This window comes from Haliaeetus leucocephalus, unplaced genomic scaffold (genome assembly GCF_000737465.1).
Source record: "Haliaeetus leucocephalus isolate CR32 unplaced genomic scaffold, Haliaeetus_leucocephalus-4.0 Scaffold339, whole genome shotgun sequence".
NCBI classification, from domain to species: domain Eukaryota; kingdom Metazoa; phylum Chordata; class Aves; order Accipitriformes; family Accipitridae; genus Haliaeetus; species Haliaeetus leucocephalus.
Genome location: NW_010972775.1, coordinates 10,157,298 through 10,176,780, shown reverse-complemented (window position 1 = coordinate 10,176,780; position 19,483 = coordinate 10,157,298). Strand labels below are relative to the sequence as shown.

The window sequence follows — 19,483 nt, the reverse complement described above, 5'->3', positions numbered from 1 at the left end:
CATTGAGGAAAACAATGTTGTTTCTTGGTGTTTAGATTGAATTGACTCAACCTACTGAGCCTGCCCAAGCTGTTGTCATGCTCTCATGGCAGCGATGTCCCCATTGGCCCTTACTCCCTGGCCTCCGTCCTTCGGAGCACCCCTGCACCCCGGCCCTGCGCAGCACACTGCCACGCTGTGCACAGCCGCAGCTACACCGGCACCCGGTCCCCGCCAGCTCCCCGAGGATGCTACCTGCCTCCCACACACACAGCAACTGACTTCACTGAAACCACTTCAGCATTTCTCTCAGCAGAAAGCCTGCTGTGGTTTTTCATTATACTACATGTTTCAATCATTTCGCTTCAGATATCTGCCCAGAATAGAAACAGAAGAGAAAAATATTGGTTTTCCTGATAGAATAGCATAATTTTAAAGAGCCTGTCCCTGATACCCAGCTTCCTGGGCCATTAGAGCTAGCAAATTCCCAACAGCCATCACAGCGCAATGTCAAGTTAATTGCCTTTACATTTCAGAAGAGCACAACTAGCATTTTTGCCATTAAAAAAAGCAGACGATGCCACTGAAGGCCTGTTCTATAATATTCCTTCATGCAGTATTTTTCAGTTCAGATGTGATCTTTCTTTCATAGACATCAAGAAGGCAAGACTCCGTAAATTCTGGTTCGTGTCCTTAGGGTCTACACATTTCATTCCTCTCTCATTTTGCTTCTGGAACAGAATTTGTCTCTCCTCCAGAAATTTTCTGCTCAATTGTCAGGCCACAAACAAGAAGCTTCTGTTTTCAGATTACAAAATTAAGGGCTTAACTGTTAAGCCTTCTTATACTACTATAGTATAGTAGAAGTCCTCGATGACTTTACAGAAAATGTAGCAAAGTTGGGGGGTTTTTTCGGGGCCGGAGGGCGGAACCAAAACAAATAAAAACAAACAGTGAAATCAGTGGCTAAATATAGACTGATCTCACATGGAGCAAAATTAGCCTACAGGACTTTCTAAATTGATACAGAAGGCCAAGTAAAACACAAACTATGTTCAATTCCAGTTGATCTGGTACCAAAGGCAGAAATACTTCCTAGGTGTCACGGTTTAACCCCAGCCAACAACTAAGCACCACACAGATGCTCGCTCACTCCCCGCCCCCCCAGTGGGATGGGAGAGAGAATCGGGAAAGTAAAAGAGTAAAACTTGTGGGCTAAGATAAGAACAGTTTAATAGGACAGAAAGGAAAAAAAAAATAATAAAAAGACAATAAAAATAATAATAAAAGGATTGGAATATACAAAACAAGTGATGCACTATGCAATTGCTCACCACTCACCGACCGATGCCCAGTCAGTTCCTGAGCAGCAATCTGCACCCCCCAGGCCAACTCCCCCAGTCTCTATACTAGGCATGACATCATATGGTATGGAATATTCCTTTGGCCTGTTTGGGTCAGGTGTCCTGGCTGTGTCCCCTCCCACGTTCTTGTGCCCCTCCAGCCTTCCTGCTGGCTGGGCATGAGAAGCTGAAATACCCTTGACTTAGTCTAAACATTACTTAGCAACAACGGAAAACATCAGTGCGTTATCAACATTCTTCTCATACTAAATCCCAAACATATTGTTATACCAGCTACTAGAAAGAAAATTAACTCTATCCCAGACAAAACCAAGACACTAGGTTTATAAGAAACTTTATATGACCCTTAATTCAAGGATTAATAATTGCAAAAGAAGAAAAAAAAATAATCTTTATACTAACCTTACTTGATTTTAGGACTTTAATTTGTTCTTCATAAACTGTGTCTTTATTCTTTTCCAAAAAGCCTTCACATTGATATTCCACCTGAAAACAATCATTTTACAAAAAAAGTAAGTATTAAAAGTATTTAATAAGAATATTTTGCATAGAACTCACCAGCTGTAACTTTCACATTTAAAACAGGTAATTCTCGTGGATGTTGAAAATATCAGCTCCCAAGGGCATCTTTGTTAAATATAGATTTTCCTCAAAGAGAGTGCTTTCCAGTAAAACGTAAAACATTAAAACATATAGAGATGAATACTGTTATTGCATTATAGCAGATATATTTCAGTGCTGAGAGATGCTTGTGGTAAGACAGCGTGATTGAATGGTTACAGTAAAGGTGAAGAATCAAAACGTGTGTTGAGCATCTCCTGCACTGAAGTTACCAGGGCTGCAAAATTGCGTGAAATCCAGATGCAACTCAGAACAAAGTATCTCATCTCACCTCATCAGCTGAGAGGCAATAAGTAGATCTGCCTGCAGCTTATTATGAAGATGGCTCATTTGTATTCAGAAAGACTGTTTTTACCAGAAACAATAAAAAGTCTGAATGTTGTGACAATACATAACAATCCTTTATCACAGGGCCGTGGAGTCTCCTGGACCAGAGAACAGTCAGAGCATCAGATAAAAACCTAGTATTTATTTCACTGTCCTAATTCAAGGCCGAACAAAATGCCAGAACTACTGTCAAAAGTCTGTACCTGAGAATTGGATAGTAATTAAAGTAAGGATGCTAACTCCCATGAAGTGCCTCACACTAACTCTTCAATCTTGTGTCAGCAGAAGCGCAGACCCTTACAACAATGTTGTTCTTTCAGAGCAGACGGACTGACAGCCATCATCAGCCTCTCTTCCAGTACGGCCATTTATCGGTGCTTACACAATGACACTACACCCCAAGCTGCAAAACATTTCAAAAAATTCCTAGGGGGGGAAGAAGGCAGAGGATCTCCCCAGGGTCTCTTTACAGCTGAAGGCCCACCCTGAACATTAACGACCTGGGGTACCACTCGTGTCCTTACTGCGGGCGACGATGCCACGAGAGGGCAGCAGAATCTCTGCCTTCCCCCAGAGAAGACAACGTCAAGGCACAGCGGTTACTAACCTGCCAGCTACAGCTTTGTTTTTCCCTTCCAGATGTCTGTAGGCATTCACGTATGCCCACAGGAAAGCCTAAAATGCTTAGCACAGACAGCGCGTCAGAGCTTAGAGCTCTGCCAGTACCTGCTCGGAGCTACTTTTAGCTCTCCTCGGCCCTCGCTGCTCAGACTAGGCATAGGAAAGCCTTGTTTTCAAATATCAAAGTTTAGCCTAATGAACAGTACATGAAATGTTAATTAAATCCTTCTTGTTCTCTCATCCGCCAAATAAACCAGAACTCATGCATCTAAACAGTTACAGGGACGTTCTTGCTGCTTTCATTGAGGTAACACTAGACGCAACAAGAACAGGACCCTCCTGCTACACATGAATTCAAGAACCTGGGAGAAAGCAAGTGGAGGCAAATAAAGGCCTCCAACCCCCCATGTCAGCACATACAGACCTACTGGTAAGAATCCCAGCACTTCTCCAAACTTTTTTTGACAAAGCTGACAATATTCTGAGGCAGCTGCTTTGTTTAACAGGACAATTAGCTTAAACAGGATTTCATTTTAACCTGAGGAGCTGCTCGGTTTGATGATGCATTGTGGGAGCTGAACAATGCAGGCACTCCACTGAGGCACGCCTCGTCCAGCTTCCTAGAAATCGCCGTTCGCTGACCAGCAGAGGCGAGGGTGGGAGCAGTACACACCGCTCCGGCGATAAGAAGAAGGGTGTGTTAGCCTTCTTCCTGTTTGCACATTAAGATGGCAGCAAAACCAACATCGTTTTGTTGTTGCTCTTTAGTTAAAATTACAGGAAGATACGTTAATTTTCTATTTTGTGCATTTCTACAGCATAACTGGAATTGAAACAACTATGCTGTGAATTGCAAGCACGCTAAGCTGCCACGTTTCGAAAACGGATGGTTGGTGGTTACAGCACGTGACAGGAGCCAGGTGCTCTCGTTTGTGTTCCTGGCTCTGCACAGCTGCCAAGCCAACTTTCTTCTCCTGATCGGGTGTACAGGCAGGCACACGTTTTGCAAGAAGCCTGGCAGAGCCAGGGATGCCGCTGCCCAGTCGCTGCCTGCAGCAGCCGCCCACCCCAGGATCCCTTCCCGCACACACGCTCAGCAACACCAGCCACGGAAAGAGGTACCGGGGGAAAAGTCCTCACCTTGTCAGCAAAGTGCTTGATGATAAAAGCCTTATTTGACAGACGTGGCTTTTCAAAGAGGGCACATTTATTCAAATGAGTATTGTAGAGTTTTTGGGCCCACGTGTCATCCGAGCCTTTTGGCATCTATGGAAAAGAACACACAGCCGTTTTAAAATGTCTTGAAAACTTTTCAGTAGCGAAAGAAACTAAGAAGATGCGGGACAAGACTTTGCGGTTCGCTTTCAAACTCCAACTCCTCGCATTTCCAGCACTGCCATAAGCCAGGAAGCCAGTAACCAGCTGTGCGCTTGCCCTTCTAACACTCCGGACTGGGCACAGCCCAGTGGCAGGTGTAGCTGCTATGTGACACGTACAACGCTACTGACGCTCCCAGTGTCACACACCTGAAGGCGGGGGGTCCAAGAGGTACGTTATCTGACTGAGCAGCATCTCAGCGGGTCAGAACTCATCCACCACCATTAGAGATTTCTTGTGATGCTTTGTGATACACAAGAACCCCAAGCTGGGTTTCCACTGAAGTAGACACCATACGCCATCCCCTGTACATGGCTTGGCATAAATTAAACTAAGATAAAAGACAAAAGGTGAGACACCGAGCGAGAGGCAATTTGGAGAAGTCTGACAGGACCAAGGACTCCACTTGCTACACTCGGGAAAAAGAAAGTTGCCAGAGTCAAAACAAAGGTTGATCGGAGACCCAGACCCAGATACAGATACATGATGGAGAGGAGGGGGAAAAAAAAGCGTGACTAAACCCATTTTTTCTCCTCCTGTAATTGCCAATTCTGTTTGTACGTTCTCCAAATCCTTTCAACAGCAGAGTGTCAAAATGATGGCTGTATGCAGATGGCTTTTCCCTGTCAGGCCCCAGAAGCAGGACGGCTGATGACCTCTTTCTCTATGAAAGCCCTTGAACACACACCTTGCACTCCTCATCCAACAGATCGAGAATTCCCATTTTGGCCTCTATGAGGTTGATGCAAGGCTGATTGTCGTAGAAATCAATCAAGGTCCATGGTATTTGTTCCTTCATATATTCTTCTTGTTCCAGCTTAAAGACATGCTACAGGGCAAAAAGAAAACAGTTGTCTGTGAAATAAAATGCAGAATAAATACATTGAACTCTCACTTGAATTCATCTTGGCACATTATCCAGGCTGTCAAGTGACACCCTAGTTCATAATCCAGGCTGCCATGTGACACGCTAGGTTCAACTGAATAAACCCTTTAACAAGTAAGGATATGAAAAAGAAATTAACCTTTTTTCCTGGCCTAAAAACAACAGACTAAATTAAAGCACTTATCCATATTGTCTGCAAATAAGGTCTATTTTTTCCTATCTTTTTACTATATTGTCCTACAATTACTACAAGCTCTTTTCTCTTATGAAAAACCAACACAAAACCCAGAAAAAGCCTCAAGAGCAGGAACAGCAACTTACAAAGTGGGATGTGCCATGAATTTATGGGTTTGAAGTTATGAATACTGCTCTATTTCAAGTAAAATTTCACTATAAATACTTTTCAGTTTGCTTGTAAAAGAACAGAGCTCCATTTTCTCTTAAATGGCTGCTGATTTTTTCTAAGATGACGCATTGCATTAAAATTTACTCTTCAGCAAAAACCTGCAAGAATGACTCTAGGAATATTAGCACAAGAAATCCTTTAAGCAACATTTTGTGGAAGTTCTATCTGGTATGAAGATCAATAACAATGTAGTTGTATATTTATTCAAAAATATTATCACAAAATGAACTGTGCACAGGAGATGAGTTAAAACTTCAGGAAAAAAGATATTAAGATATTAAACAGGCAAACTGTGGTCTTAATAGCACAAGCACCCTTTTTAAAAACAAAAAGAGTGCTGACTCCAGTTATTTTCAATGATGTTTTATCTCCCATTTAAATTTTAATGCCTACTAACTGTTCTGGCAGGCAGAACTCAACTCAGAGCATGCCCTACCAAGCAGCAAAGAGCAGCGCCGTGGGCAGGGTTTGGGGGGCTACCACAAACACCCGTATTTGTGACCTGGCCTCAGCTGCCCCCCGAGCTCAGTGCACAAGCCCACAAACACCTCACAGCTCTCGGGCATATGTCTGCTAGACAGCAGAAAACTACCCTGACAAAGTGGTTTATCCCTTTTATTTCATTAGCTTAACGCCACCCTTCCCAAAGCAGCGCTCCTTGACGGCGCCCGCGGGAGCCATTCCCACCCCGCCGCTTAACGGCTGCGTTACACGCCAAGTTAATTCCTGACAGGAAAGCCAATGGTAGCGTTTTATTGGCAAGCCGTATCCAACCTAAGTCCTGAAAGAAAACATAAACCCATTTCTTCACTGTAAAGGAATTAGCAATTACGTGGTGAAAAATGTCTTCAGACGTAACCTCCCTCAGGGGCTGTGGGTGGCCAGGCAGGGGAAGGGTGGCCGGGGAGGCCAGGCAGGCTGTGGAGACACAAGCGGCGGCCAGGCAGTGCCCGAGCAGCCTGCCCTCGGCCGGGCTCCAGCTGCCCCGGGCGGCACGTGAAGGCTTGCTGCCTGCCACCAGGCACGGGGCTTTAATTTAAAGCGACTTCCACCCCGTGTAGCTGCACGGCAGCCCAGTGGGTCCGTGTCCACCGAGGCTGGGTTTGGTAGCCTGGCGGGGCATCAACACGCAAGCCTCGTTGCCCTGTCCTTCGTGAGACGAACGCTTACAGCAACGGCGTGACAGGGAAGGGAACACGGTGACAGCGATCTTTACTAAAGAAGCGACCCCTTACAGTTCTTGCAGTGACTAGATTTTTGCTCGAGAGCTGAGAAAACTCCAAGATACCTTGTGCTTAGCAGTTACGACATCCCGCTTATGGAGCTGAAGCCAGTCGTGGCGCTACCAGCACGGAAAGGGCGCACCGGGGCTGGAAAGCCCAACCACCACTCCAGCACCCGGCTTACTCCCCGGCACGCATCCCTGCCGCCAGGATGGACAACGGCGCAGGGGGATCCGGTCCTGTGAGCACACGCTGCCACGGAGGTACGCTCGTAAAGAGTTCAAAGCTATTCCCGTACTGCAGCACAGCCTGGCAACAGACCTGGCATAAATAACTTGCCTTGTCATTATGCAGGTAAGATATATAATTACAAACATCACTAAGGCTGAGGAAAGAGAGAATCGTGATGTCTCTGGAGGAGAGCAAAGAGGCGCCTCTTGCCACACGTCAGTCATCAACTTCAGGATGCGGCTGAAAACCCTCAAAAAATAACGCCAGGAGAGGAAGCGCGGGTGGCAGGTTTCCAGCAGCAAAGCCCGGCTCTCTGCTGCCCGTGCACCGGCTCTCGCTGGAGGTTACGGAGACACAGCTAACTCCAACTTCATCCGCACGGTGCTCTCATTGACAGGCAGTCTCGGGGTCTTAATTGCCGAGCACTGCTTCTGTCTTATAATTGTTACTGTGATCGGAATTTCAAATAGTCCCAGAGCAGCAGTTAGTCATAAAATCTATTTCTAGGAGATAGTCGATCTTTTCCCATCCCCCAAAGCCCACGGCCAGGACAGCTGGTTAATAGACTGAAGGAATTCATCGTAACCACTAGGGACCCAATTAGCAGGATGGACTTGGGTGAGGGGAAAGGGAAGAGGAAATGCCAGTCATTTCCTACTTACCATATTGAATTGCTGCTGCAGTTTCTCGTTAGCGTAGTTGATACAGAACTGTTCAAAGCTGTTGATTTCAAACGTCTCAAATCTAAAATATGCAGATACTCAAAATTACTAGTGCAGTGAAAAAAACTGATTAAATGACCCATAATTTTAAATTCCCTCCCTCCAGTCAAATTCATTGCATTATTCCAGGTATGACCAACCACAATCAAGCAACAAAGCACACAAGGAAATGGCAAATTGCTGCGCATGAGCAATTCGGTGATGCTCCCTCTTTAGGCAGGGATGAGGAACACAGGGAAGAGACTGATGTTCCTGGAGAGCGTGTTACGTTATCTTTGTCCTCTCTAGAAGGGCCACCCTGGAGGAACCACGAGATGACAATTCCCTTGTAACTTTCCCCAATGCAATACATAAAGGAACTACCAACAGCAAAAATCTGAAATCCCACTATAAATGTCAAACCTGAAAGTCAAGACAAAGATCTTAGACAGCATGTCAAAACTTAACACCTACTTCCTTCAGCTGCAATAAGCAGCTGCTCAGGGTTTGGTTTTTTTTGTGCAATCCACGCAGCGCTACATGATAAAGACAAAAGATGCTTTGCGGTAAGATAATTACATAAGAGGTGTTGTATCTCTGACAAAAAGACTCACCCGTAAATGTCCAACACTCCAATGAAAGAATGCTGTTTTACAGTAGCGTGAAGTGCTTTGTTCACATGATCTACAATCCAGTTAAAGAGATTAGCATAGATATGCTTGGCAAGCGCATCTCTGGCATTGATGGCATGAAGTTTAGAAATTGGCTTGATGTAGGTTTCGGTGGCAGTTGCGAGCTTCCTATGGCAAAGCCAGTGGGCCATTTCTTCATACTCCACGCCCATGAGGTCACAGAAGATGCTGAGGGGTTCGTGCTTGGGCTAATAAAAACAATCTCATTAGGTCTTGAAACAGTATTAGCAATAGCACACATGCAATCATGCAATCAGAAGAACTGCCTGCTGCAGTAAGCAGCAACAGCAGCTTCCTCAGCTCTCCCTCCTTCAAAACATAACGAGTTCCCTACCCACTTACCACATTCACATCGCTGAAGTAAATTACTGATTCACAGTTTCCCCAGAGGCATTTTACTATACTTGTGTTCACCAAAAAGCCCCACACAGGGAACCCACAACCTTCGCAAAAATGAATCACCTAGCTTCACAGGGATGGACTTGGTATTTTGATTTCTTATAACTGACTGTCTCTGTTTTGAGTGAAGAAGCTACAGAAATGCAGAGGACAGGACATCAGCTGTGTGCTGGGGACAGAATGGACTACAGCTCCTGAGTGGTGCTCTCGTCTGCTCATATACATCCACGGCAGGGAGTGACAGGCAATGGGGCATTGCAGCCCAAGCCAAGAACGAAGAGGAACAAGTGTGCAAAGGCTGTAGTGCTCTGGTCTCAGTATTTAACACAGTATTTCCTCAGTGAATTCTGGAGACAAACATTAAGAGATTGGAGCACTCAAATGACGTTCTCTAACTCTCAAATTGGACTGTACAAGTGAAAAAATTGACCTTTGTTTAACCAGGTAAAATCAACTAGCAAGGCTTGCACACTGAGATGGTTATATAAGATTTCTGCATGAAAATCCACCCAGTGTGTTTACCACTCCATGAGTGAAGATACTACACTTTGTGACTAACAAGCAAACTGATAACTAGAAATCAAGGAGGACAGACAGGTCTTTCCTCCTAAGGAACTCCCCTAACACTACTTCCTCATCACGTTCACTTTGCACCCGATGGCTCAACAGCATGCTGACAAGCAGCGTCTTGACAAGGACAGATTATAAGGGACTGTTGCTACATGCCCAGTAGCTTCAGGGTACATCAGCTTTATCTTTCTATTTCCACGTCCTTATGACTTCTCTGGGGCTTCTTCCAGTCCTTACAGCATACAGGTCCCATGGCAGTGCTGATCCACCTCCAAAATCCAGTTAACTAAGCATGTCTTCTTTCAGTTTAGCCATACAACCTTAACTGGCTCAGAAGACAACAATAAAGTAATAATAATAATAATGAACACTGCACAAAAGAGTGTCACATTAGGGTTACTCAAGCTGACATTGAACAAACCGATTCATTCACACAGCACCACACAGAGCCCTTTGCCGAGCTCCCCGGAGCACCACCATTGCATCACCACACCAGTGCTTCCCAGGCAGACCAGTCTGCACTGCGACAGAACTCTGCAATGACATGGCTATTGTCAGAGAACAGCACGGCTCAGGTAGCGGATGCCATTGAGCAGACATTCACCGCCACCTGCTAGATAGATGTTTATCACGTCAGGATAGGATTCCACAGGAACTTGCAGCTTTGTACAAGCTCATTCAGTGGGATTCCTGCATTGGAGATACCATTACAACACAGACGAGCTCATCATGCGCTGGGGCTCATCAGCTTTCTACCTGTGATCATTAAATTATGCTTTCTTTGTAGTGAAAACCTTTTTAAGACACACGGAAGAGCCAGACTGCTGCTGTGGTTTCACAGCAGCTATCCATTAGGTGCCACGGACAGATGGTGTCAGACCAGGCACACTCATCATCTGCGGCCCAATAAGGGACCTGTTGTCTCAGCGCCAGAAACTGCTACTGCAGATTCTTGAGAAAGCGACTGATAGAAAAATGAGAAAAAAACCCTGCAACTGTTGCTACTATTTGAAGAAAGATGAAGGCTGTGTAGTCCAGCAGTAGATGTTCAAGGAAAGGCAAAAGGAGAAACTGGCCACTTGTGAATCCAAGGAATCAAAGAGTGACAAGCCAGATCTTTTTTGTTTCTCATCTGCGGAATATGGACTTCAGTAAGAAGCCTTGGTCCTCGCTGAATGAGGAGGTTTTTTCAGATCAGACTATGCAGTCCTCCTTGTCGACCACCACAAAGGTAAAAAGGACTGCTAAAACCATGACACTTAGATGAGTCACATGAATCATATCTGTATATCCTATGCTAGTGTCTAGACATCCCAGAGGACTTTGCGAAGCATTTGCTTTGCAATTATTTAGGCCATTTTGGCATTTAACATTAAAAAAAATCCTGCAAAGTGTTTACTGTGGGCAGGGAATGTATTCGTGTAGGAATATAGAGACCTAAGACACCTGTCCAGGACTTCAAAGCAAGCCTGTCTGGTAGACTTTTCTAGGACAGATCAACTACAGTTTTGAAACAAAATTAAGGCAGCCACTGTTATAATACAGACAGTACTGTCTAAAGCCTCTAAACTGAGAAGAGTTGACTACATCTGCAAAAAGAACTGTGGAAATGTTAACAAATTAGAAATAAACACACTGCTTGCGTTTTTATATTGTTACTCCTTTTCAGAAGAGGTCCCTGCAAACAAGCAGAAGGCAGAACTGTCAGAATAGAAACCATGCCCTTCAGTTCATCTACTACTCACAGGAATAGTGCAGCTGTCAGAATCCCGAGATGCAAACTCCACGTTGCCCAGGTGAAGGATGCCAGCAAGGATTCGAAAAATTCCCATCTGGTAGGAATCACTAATCCCTGAAAAATGATGAATAAACTGTTTTGAATGGAGAGAGAAATAAAGAACCACGAGCTGCAGTTGATGAAAAATTTTATTAAGAAGAGAAAAATGGTGACCGCTGTGTGTTTTTTTCAGAGACTTTGGCATTTGACAGTACTGCTTGGCTCCACTTCTATTAAAAGTGTTTTACAACCAGATGCAAAAAAAAAAAATCCATTAAAATGAACTACTTAATTTGCTGTTTCAAAGTGTTTTGTCAGTGACCTCCAATGCTTTATATGCTACACCAAGGGAATCCACCATTTACATTCATATAACACGTGCTTCTCCTACACTAGATGAGTGATACCACTGCAATTTAAATACCTTCTTCATGCAACGAAAGTATCTCAGTCCCAAAGTTTATCAGACTCTCCTGATTTTACACACAACAGAGTATGAAGAAAATATACAGAAACAATGTAGAAAACACTTGCTGGCATATCGGATTTGGGATATGACTGTGTTTTACAAATTACCTAGCAAAGTGCAGGCCTGCCTGGTGTTTACCATTTCCTTAGCATCATTGACACCATCAATCACAGGGCTTCCACCTTGCTTTGTATAGTGAAAGTAATTTGCATTCCCTGTAAGAGAAAAAACACATCTTTTACACAGACTGATGCAGAAATTCACAGCACATCTGTAAATCTGTGTAACGATTAAGTTGCTCCTGGCAGAATCCATGATTTGAAATACGTCAGTATATTTTTGCCTTCTGGCTTAGAGGACCCACTTATTCTGGAGAATTTTTTCAAGATTTAACAATGCAAATAAGTATTCTTAAGCTACCTGGTTCCTACAATAGGCCCTCAGGCATATTCTCTACCTAACCTTGATTCAGACTTCCACACCTGTTGAATAATCACTTTGGAAGCAATTATTCTCCAGGTCTGAGCCAACCACCCAAGTGGTAGGTGCAAAGTTGATAGCAGCAGCACTTTGAAATTCTGTAGCAGATATTATTATGCTATTATTGCATCAGGATATTTAAAAAATTCTATTTTGCCCATTTTCTTCTCATTTCTAATTTATGGTCTGGTTTAGTCTTACGAGTATCTGTAATCCGTTCTGTCTGAGAAGTCATGGTTGGAGAACTGATAGCTTCATACCACTGTGGGGACAGTACTGGGCTTCACTGGGAGAGCAGTAGCTCTCCTGGGTACTGTGTAAATTCCTACGGTTTCAGTGGCCATGCTTCCAGCTGCAGTAACAGACTCCTTATCTTCTGATCTGCTAAGGTTTCAAGAATGTTGAAAGAGGAGTCTGCTAAATGGCTTCCTTAGTTATAATTACATCAGTTTCTTTCTTTCCTGTGTCAGCAGATGTGAATCCTAAATGTGCCAGGATGGTGCTGAAGAGCAGAGAAACACTTTAAAACCAGAAAGATATTTCAGAAATTAGCACTGACAAGCTGTGCAGTTTTCCCACTGTGAAGTTAACTTTAAAAAATATACAAGCGGCACTGAAATTTATATTCAATTTAAAAAATGATCAGGCGATTGCCGGTCCCAAGGCCATCGTCACGTCTTTCTTTTACAAAGTACCAGTTCCTGTTAAATGACAAACCTTTCCTTTATCAACATTTTAATTTGAAAAATGAAAAATTTCATTAACCGTTTTGTGATCACTAGGTTAGCAGAGATGGTAAAGTAATTGTTGGTAACAGCCCAAGTGAAAGTATGCAGATGCAAAATAAAGCTTTTCAGGTGCTTATACCAGAAATGGTAAAATTATCTAGTAGCTGGAGCCACGGAAAAAAAGGTTTTAAAGGACCAAGAGAAGAGAATTTCACCCTCGCCGCTGGAAAGCTACTCTGGAATCCAGGACATAGTAAGTCCTAGTGATTAGAACTGCAGGGTGTTAAGAGTATGCTGAAGAAACAAATGTGTTACTTTTGTTTTATCTAAAACCCACAAAGTCTGAGATCTGCCATTTTAGTTATTTTCAATATATTTTAGTATTTGAAGGTTTAAAAGTTTAGAATTTAAAAGCCAGCAATTCTTCATTTAGTTCTATGGCTCAAAAAGCTCAGAGATGCTGCTTTGTACCTACAATTGCACAACACAATGAATGTGAATTTCATACCTAATCGTAGAGTTTTAAACTCAGGTAATGCTGCAGAGGCACAAAGTTGGTAAAAGATGTGGTAATTTCTCTCCTCTTCTGCCTTTAAAAAGAAAGGAATTGATTATTTTTCACAACTTAACAAGTGCCAGAAACATCCATGAGTACAAAAGAATTATTATGTTTAATGCTTTCTCTAGCATTACATTAAAAGCATAGAAGCCACATGGAAAAAGGAAAGATAAATCAGCATCTATCATTTCCTTGTTGATTAATTTAATCCATTTTCACCAGCAAGCAGCATGCAGACATTTTCCTTTCAAAAAAATGTATGATTTCACTTTTCAGAACGGTGGATTACTATTAAATATAGATCAGGATTCTATGGGTGGGTGAAATGATCATACTTAGAAGCTTTTCATTTTCCAAAAATAACTAATACCATTTGCCTCAGCATTTATAGTAAGCTGGTGAAGGGAGTATCTTTCTTGCCAAGGCAAAGCTGGAATTTTAAAATGAAGGACAAACACAGCTCAGAAGGTTATGACTCATGACCAACATCATAATTCTGAACTTAAGCACTGTAAATTTCATAACTTCAAACAAAACAAAAAAAAAAAAAGAAAAACACTCTCTTTCAGCTAAACCGTGTGCAATAAGGCTCTCATTTTTAAAATATACAACAGTATTTCACAAAACACCCCTACATAATGCAAACTGTAATTATTTATCTTATACCTTTAGGCAGCCACTCAAGGATAAGTCATTTTTACTGAGCTCTAGACTATAAGGTAGGCAAAGATGGAGGAGGAGTGTGGGAGACAAAAAGGTTGTGGATTTGTTCAAGTATGAAATACCAAACTGAAGAGAGTTCAAGAAAGATGAAATTACATATTCTCATTTGCCTAAATAATGGCAATTAAGACTCATTTGTAATTATTGCAATAGCAGTGAGTTTTAACAAGAGATTGAAAGTGAGCTAAGATGGCAGCTTTAAAAACCACAACAGAGAGCTCTTCTTGAGCATGAGTGGTTTCTGCTAGGTTTTGAAGCCCTACTCTACAATACTACGGTAAGCACAAACTCATACCTAGTAGTGCACTGGAAGTATTTAATGTTTAAATACACAGCCTTTTTAATACACATTTTACAGCTACGAATAATTCACATAATGAAGGGCTGACTTGGTTTTCTTTTTCTCCCCCCTCCCCACATGTGTTATATTACAAATACACTATTACAGTCATCTCTTAGGAGAGATAACTAGTATAATCAAGCAATAGCTTTTTTTTTTTTTTTTTAGCACAGTCACACAAATATACAGTGAGATGATTACATCAATATTACCTGAAACACCACTCTTGATTTTTCCAAGAGGTAAGTTCTCATGTTAGCACCAATGATTCGATACCTCTTATCAAAACCAATCTCAATGTATTTCCCAAAGCGACTGCTGTTGTCATTCCTCGTAGTTTTGGCATTTCCAATAGACTGAAAAAAGAGAATATTGTAAAGGTTAAACAGCTTTTAGAGATTATCAAATCTATTTAATCATCTACATGACTCATAAACACTTAACAACATTAATTTTGTCCTGGTTTCAAAATAATCAAGAATTTAATAAAGAACAATCTCCACCTGGTCAGCAAGTTACACCAAAATATGGTTATTTCATGAACGCAAGATTGGGAGCTGATCTCCCTAGCAATGATTTCACTTCCACGTAGTCTAATTTTCCAGGTGAAAATCCTTTTATTGCTCTCTGAAGTCTTCTAAAAGGAATCAAAGAGTCTAACAGAATGCTCACATACACCCAGATTTCTTCTAAGGACTTAATAAAACTATAATAATTATTTCACACTGTATATATTCATATATGTATGTGTACAGATATATGTATAGTACTTGCAACCTCTGTAAGTCTACCTATCATAAACCCATAGTCCAGCAAACAGCCCCTATGTCCTGTCCGGCTAACAATTCGTTATTATTACTCTACAATGAACCACATTTCCAAACTACTTCTGCAAATATATCATTATAAGATATTTACTGTGTGCCTAAGTATAACCTAAAAATTAACATGTACAGAATCATGTCATTTGCCTGAAACTGAATCCCTTCCATAGCAGCTTGGTTACCGACTCGGAGACAGTCTTCAATGCTGCCCTATGTGCCTAACTTTCTTAGATTAATTCCATGAAGCTTCATACACAATAAACAATATTCAATGTATTTCCTCTATAATACGTGGTTTTGGGATGCCCAGGGCAAATGATGACTGTGGCTCCTAAACGGTCTTAGTGGATGCCTGCCTCACCTCATCAGCGTTAGGATTCACCCACAACAGGCACTAGCTGGATCTATCAGAATTCAAGGCATGCAAATCGCAACATGCTGAACTTCAAAGAAAAGCATTTTCTCTTCTCAATTAGATCATGTTTTAGACATCATATAGCAACTCACCTTCCAAAAAAATCCTAAAGATATCTCTGTATCAAAAGGAATGGCATTTGGGAGTAATACAGATACAGCACACTGTGTTTTATCATATGCCACTGTGTGTGTGTGTGTGTGTTATCAAGTACCTAACTCCGAAACTAAAGATAACTAAAGAACACAGAGTTGTATGTATGTCCTACTTTCCTAGTTCATGTAGCCATCCATAAGAACTCTGCACTGAAATAAAACTTGGGAAAAACAAATGAGAGTAAATAGCAATGCTGCGTATCGGTGTTCCAAATCTGTAAACAAAAGGCCAGTGAACCAGGAAGGGCTAGCTGGGAACAGCATGGGAAGCAGGGATTAGGCTTTCAGAAACCCCATTACGGCAGCAGCAGCACGCACGCCTGACCGAGCAGATGTCAAAGTGGGCATCAGATGAACAGTTGCTATAAAGGAGGTAAGAACAAATTGCATCTCTGTAGTTCTATGGAATACGGAATTGATTCAAACTGAACGTACTCAAACTGCATTTCTTGTGTTTTAAAATTACTGGTGCTGTGATACGTTTTGTTGTTGTTGGTAGCAATATAATATTACAATATTTTCAGAAACCAGCTACTACTGTGAAAGGTGTTACTTATAAAAATAGTTAAGAAAGTCTTTGGTATTATAAGATTGCTTACCAGAGTACATACTAAGCTGAACAATTAGCATAGCTATACAGGGTAACAAAAGAATGAGAGGCAGGAAATTACATATAAAGATGTGGTTTAAGACTTCACAATTTCTATATCTGCAATATGAAAACTGTATGTAGTCATTGACTAGAAAACTAATTATTCAAATAGTTGCTGGAAATGTATAGTGGTCACTTGATATTACAGAGTATCTAGTAGGCAAAGATGATGTGAAATTCTGACACTCATGATGGTAGCTCATAAAATGCTGATGTTTAGGTTGTCCAAATAGAAATTAAAAAATAAAATTACCTTCTGCTCTTAAGATTTTACAATCATCTTAGCAAATGAGGAGTTTCCTGTTTCTAAAATGAAGTATTCATTTTCTTCCTAATCTACATGGGTTAATTTGTATTTCTGCTGACTTATCAACTGAAGAGTTCGAAACATTAATTTTGCTATCCTAGAGTCTGTCTCAACAGCGCATTTCACAACGCTCATTCTAAAGCTTATTTAAAGTTCAAGTGTTTGAAGTTAAAAGGATAACTTTCATCCAATTATAACAACATTTAAAGTAACTGAAATTTTAGATATACCCAGGTTCATGAAATCATTGTTACCCCTAGAAAATAAAAATAAAGCACCACCATTGTTTTTTACTGGATGAAAAAAGGCATGGATGGAACGTTTATTTCTAGTCCTCAATTAAAACTTCCTTGCTTTGGAAACTAAATCAGACAGTTAGTGGTGAGCTGATGGCCACTGACTGGGAGGTGGGGTCCAAGGACTGAGAGAGAAGGACGTTTGGTTCAGGCTTTGAGACCGAACAGAAGAAGTGGCACAGGGAAACTGCAGACAGTTTGTATTTCACCCATCAAACAAACAGCAAACTGCAGACCCACCCTGCAGAGTCTCCTCCCGTAGCCGTCACTTACCAGACAGGCAGCGAGGACGCGGCCGCCTGCCTGGCCCCAGGTACCACCGCCGCGGTACGCAGGGGAAGGCAGACGAGGCGCTGGGCACCCCCTCGGTCCTGTGAGCCACGCACCGAATCTCAACGTGGCCAAGGATGGTATGACACTTACTGCAAACATTGGAGCAGCGAAAGGAGCACTCTGAGACCAGCTCACACCTGCAAAACTGCCACTGCTCCCCGGGGCCCAGGCTGCTCCCGCCAGGGTAGGTGCAGTTCAAGGCAAGGCTCAGCTTCCCGGGCTTCCTCCCGTAACTGGACATTCGGATCCCTCAACAGCAGAGCCCACTGCCACTCATGGCACAGCTTGTTTTATCCCACAAAACAGTTTCAAAACACCACACAGCACCACAAACCAGGCACAATTACCTTGTGACAGAACACACACAACTGTGACGGGGCAGCTATAGTTTGAGTATCATGAACTCCTCAGGCCAGGAGGAAAGAAGCAATAAAACATAGTTAATTTTTAAAAATACCTGAGAAACAAAACAACGGCAGCATTTTGCATTTCACACTTCACTGCACACACTCCATTTACTCATGTCTGTCCACTAATACTTCACGCTATTGCATAGAGATGCTAAACATCTACCAAGGCATCAGCTGTCCTAAGCGTTTTCTTAGGTTGTCCACAGGCACGCGCATGTGCATGCTTATGGACGCTGCTACTTCTCTCAAGGAATTCCCCCAAGACTTTCTCTCCGATGAATCATTTAACATAGTTCCTTAACTTCAGCTACAACTCGAACCTACACACGTAGGCAAAGACACAAAAAACAATTCAGATGAGCCTAAGAAATGTGTTCTGCTTGGCCACGACATCAGAATTACAGCATCTAGTGAGCTTCCCAGAGAATAAAGATCCTGAGGCAGAAGGGAACTGCACATGTTATCTCACAGTCTAAAGCCAGCACCTATGCTCCCACACCGACAGCTTTGGGACTTGACTACAGTTAGCTACGCTAATTTCCAGACCTGAAACTTTAGTCTGAGCTAACTATAACAAATTTATACCTTCTCTTCTGTTTTTCCCCTCTGAAAGAAACTGTGTGCATCTCATGTAACTTTGCTTTCTCAGTCTATCTTCCCTAATCACATTTCCTAAAATTGAACATTAGCTTTACTCAACAACTCTCTTCACTTCAAAGTATAATCTACCTGCCCCCACTATGTGATGGGGTACATGTTCAGTGGGTAAAACCAGAAGTTTTAATCCTCTTCAGAATTTTACACAAAAACGGTCTTCTGCACTTGCATTTGGCAAGTGGTGTGGGAACTACCAGTGTTACAAAGCTGAATAGATTTAAAGCAGTATTCATACAAAAATTACTTTGTTATGTGAAATGCATTAACAATACCGAAACATTACCTCCCATCTTCTCTCAATCTTTCGTAAATACTACCCAAAATGATGCCTAAAGCACCTCCTGGTAAATGGATTAAAACCAAAATTTTAAAATATATTTATTCTAGGTTCTTTGATCCTTAAAAAAAAAAGTATGGATTGCTCTCTCTTTTGCATGTTTATATTAGCCCCAGAATAATAACTGCAGCTGGAGGGCAGGGGTTAGTGCGGTAGCTCTCTTACCTCCATGATGGGGTTGGAGGCCAAGACTTTCTCCTCAACATTGGCTTCACTGGCAGACCCACTGACCGTGGCAAAGTACCTCATGGCATACTTAGCAGAGACGGTCTTTCCAGCTCCAGATTCCCCACTGACAATGATTGACTGATTTCGCTCATCTCTGAAACACAAAGACGTGTTAATTACCAGCTGTTCTCTCAAGGACACTTGTCCCCAACTTGGCAACAACCCTTCCACCATAAATGTTAGCAATAGAGCAATAACGTAAACGCACGTGGCACAAACAAGGCTGTTAGTGACCAAGCTGCCCGAATGGCTGACTGGACTGCCTGCGCCCGGGATGCTCAGACAGGATTGATGCTGCTGCGACAGTCCAGCCAGCCAGCAGAGCTGCTCTAGAGAACCTGGCTACAGTAAAGTACCCGTTACCACTATTCTCTACGTGCTTCTGCAGCTACTTCT

General features: G+C 42.3%; 1 protein-coding gene across 1 annotated transcript in view; it reads right to left on the bottom strand.

Annotated features, from left to right (window-relative positions):
• Positions 1–19,483, bottom strand: part of MYO5A (myosin VA (heavy chain 12, myoxin)) — an 85,294-nt gene that overhangs the window by 41,194 nt on the left and 24,617 nt on the right. Inside the window, exons 5-14 of the mRNA XM_010572280.1 lie at positions 19,025–19,181; positions 14,686–14,829; positions 13,360–13,441; positions 11,751–11,858; positions 11,143–11,249; positions 8,351–8,616; positions 7,698–7,779; positions 4,978–5,118; positions 4,053–4,178; positions 1,746–1,829 (exon numbers count right to left, since the gene is read on the bottom strand). Of these exons, the coding sequence (XP_010570582.1) occupies positions 1,746–1,829; positions 4,053–4,178; positions 4,978–5,118; positions 7,698–7,779; positions 8,351–8,616; positions 11,143–11,249; positions 11,751–11,858; positions 13,360–13,441; positions 14,686–14,829; positions 19,025–19,181 (1,297 nt within the window). The remainder of the gene's footprint in view (positions 1–1,745; positions 1,830–4,052; positions 4,179–4,977; positions 5,119–7,697; positions 7,780–8,350; positions 8,617–11,142; positions 11,250–11,750; positions 11,859–13,359; positions 13,442–14,685; positions 14,830–19,024; positions 19,182–19,483) is intronic.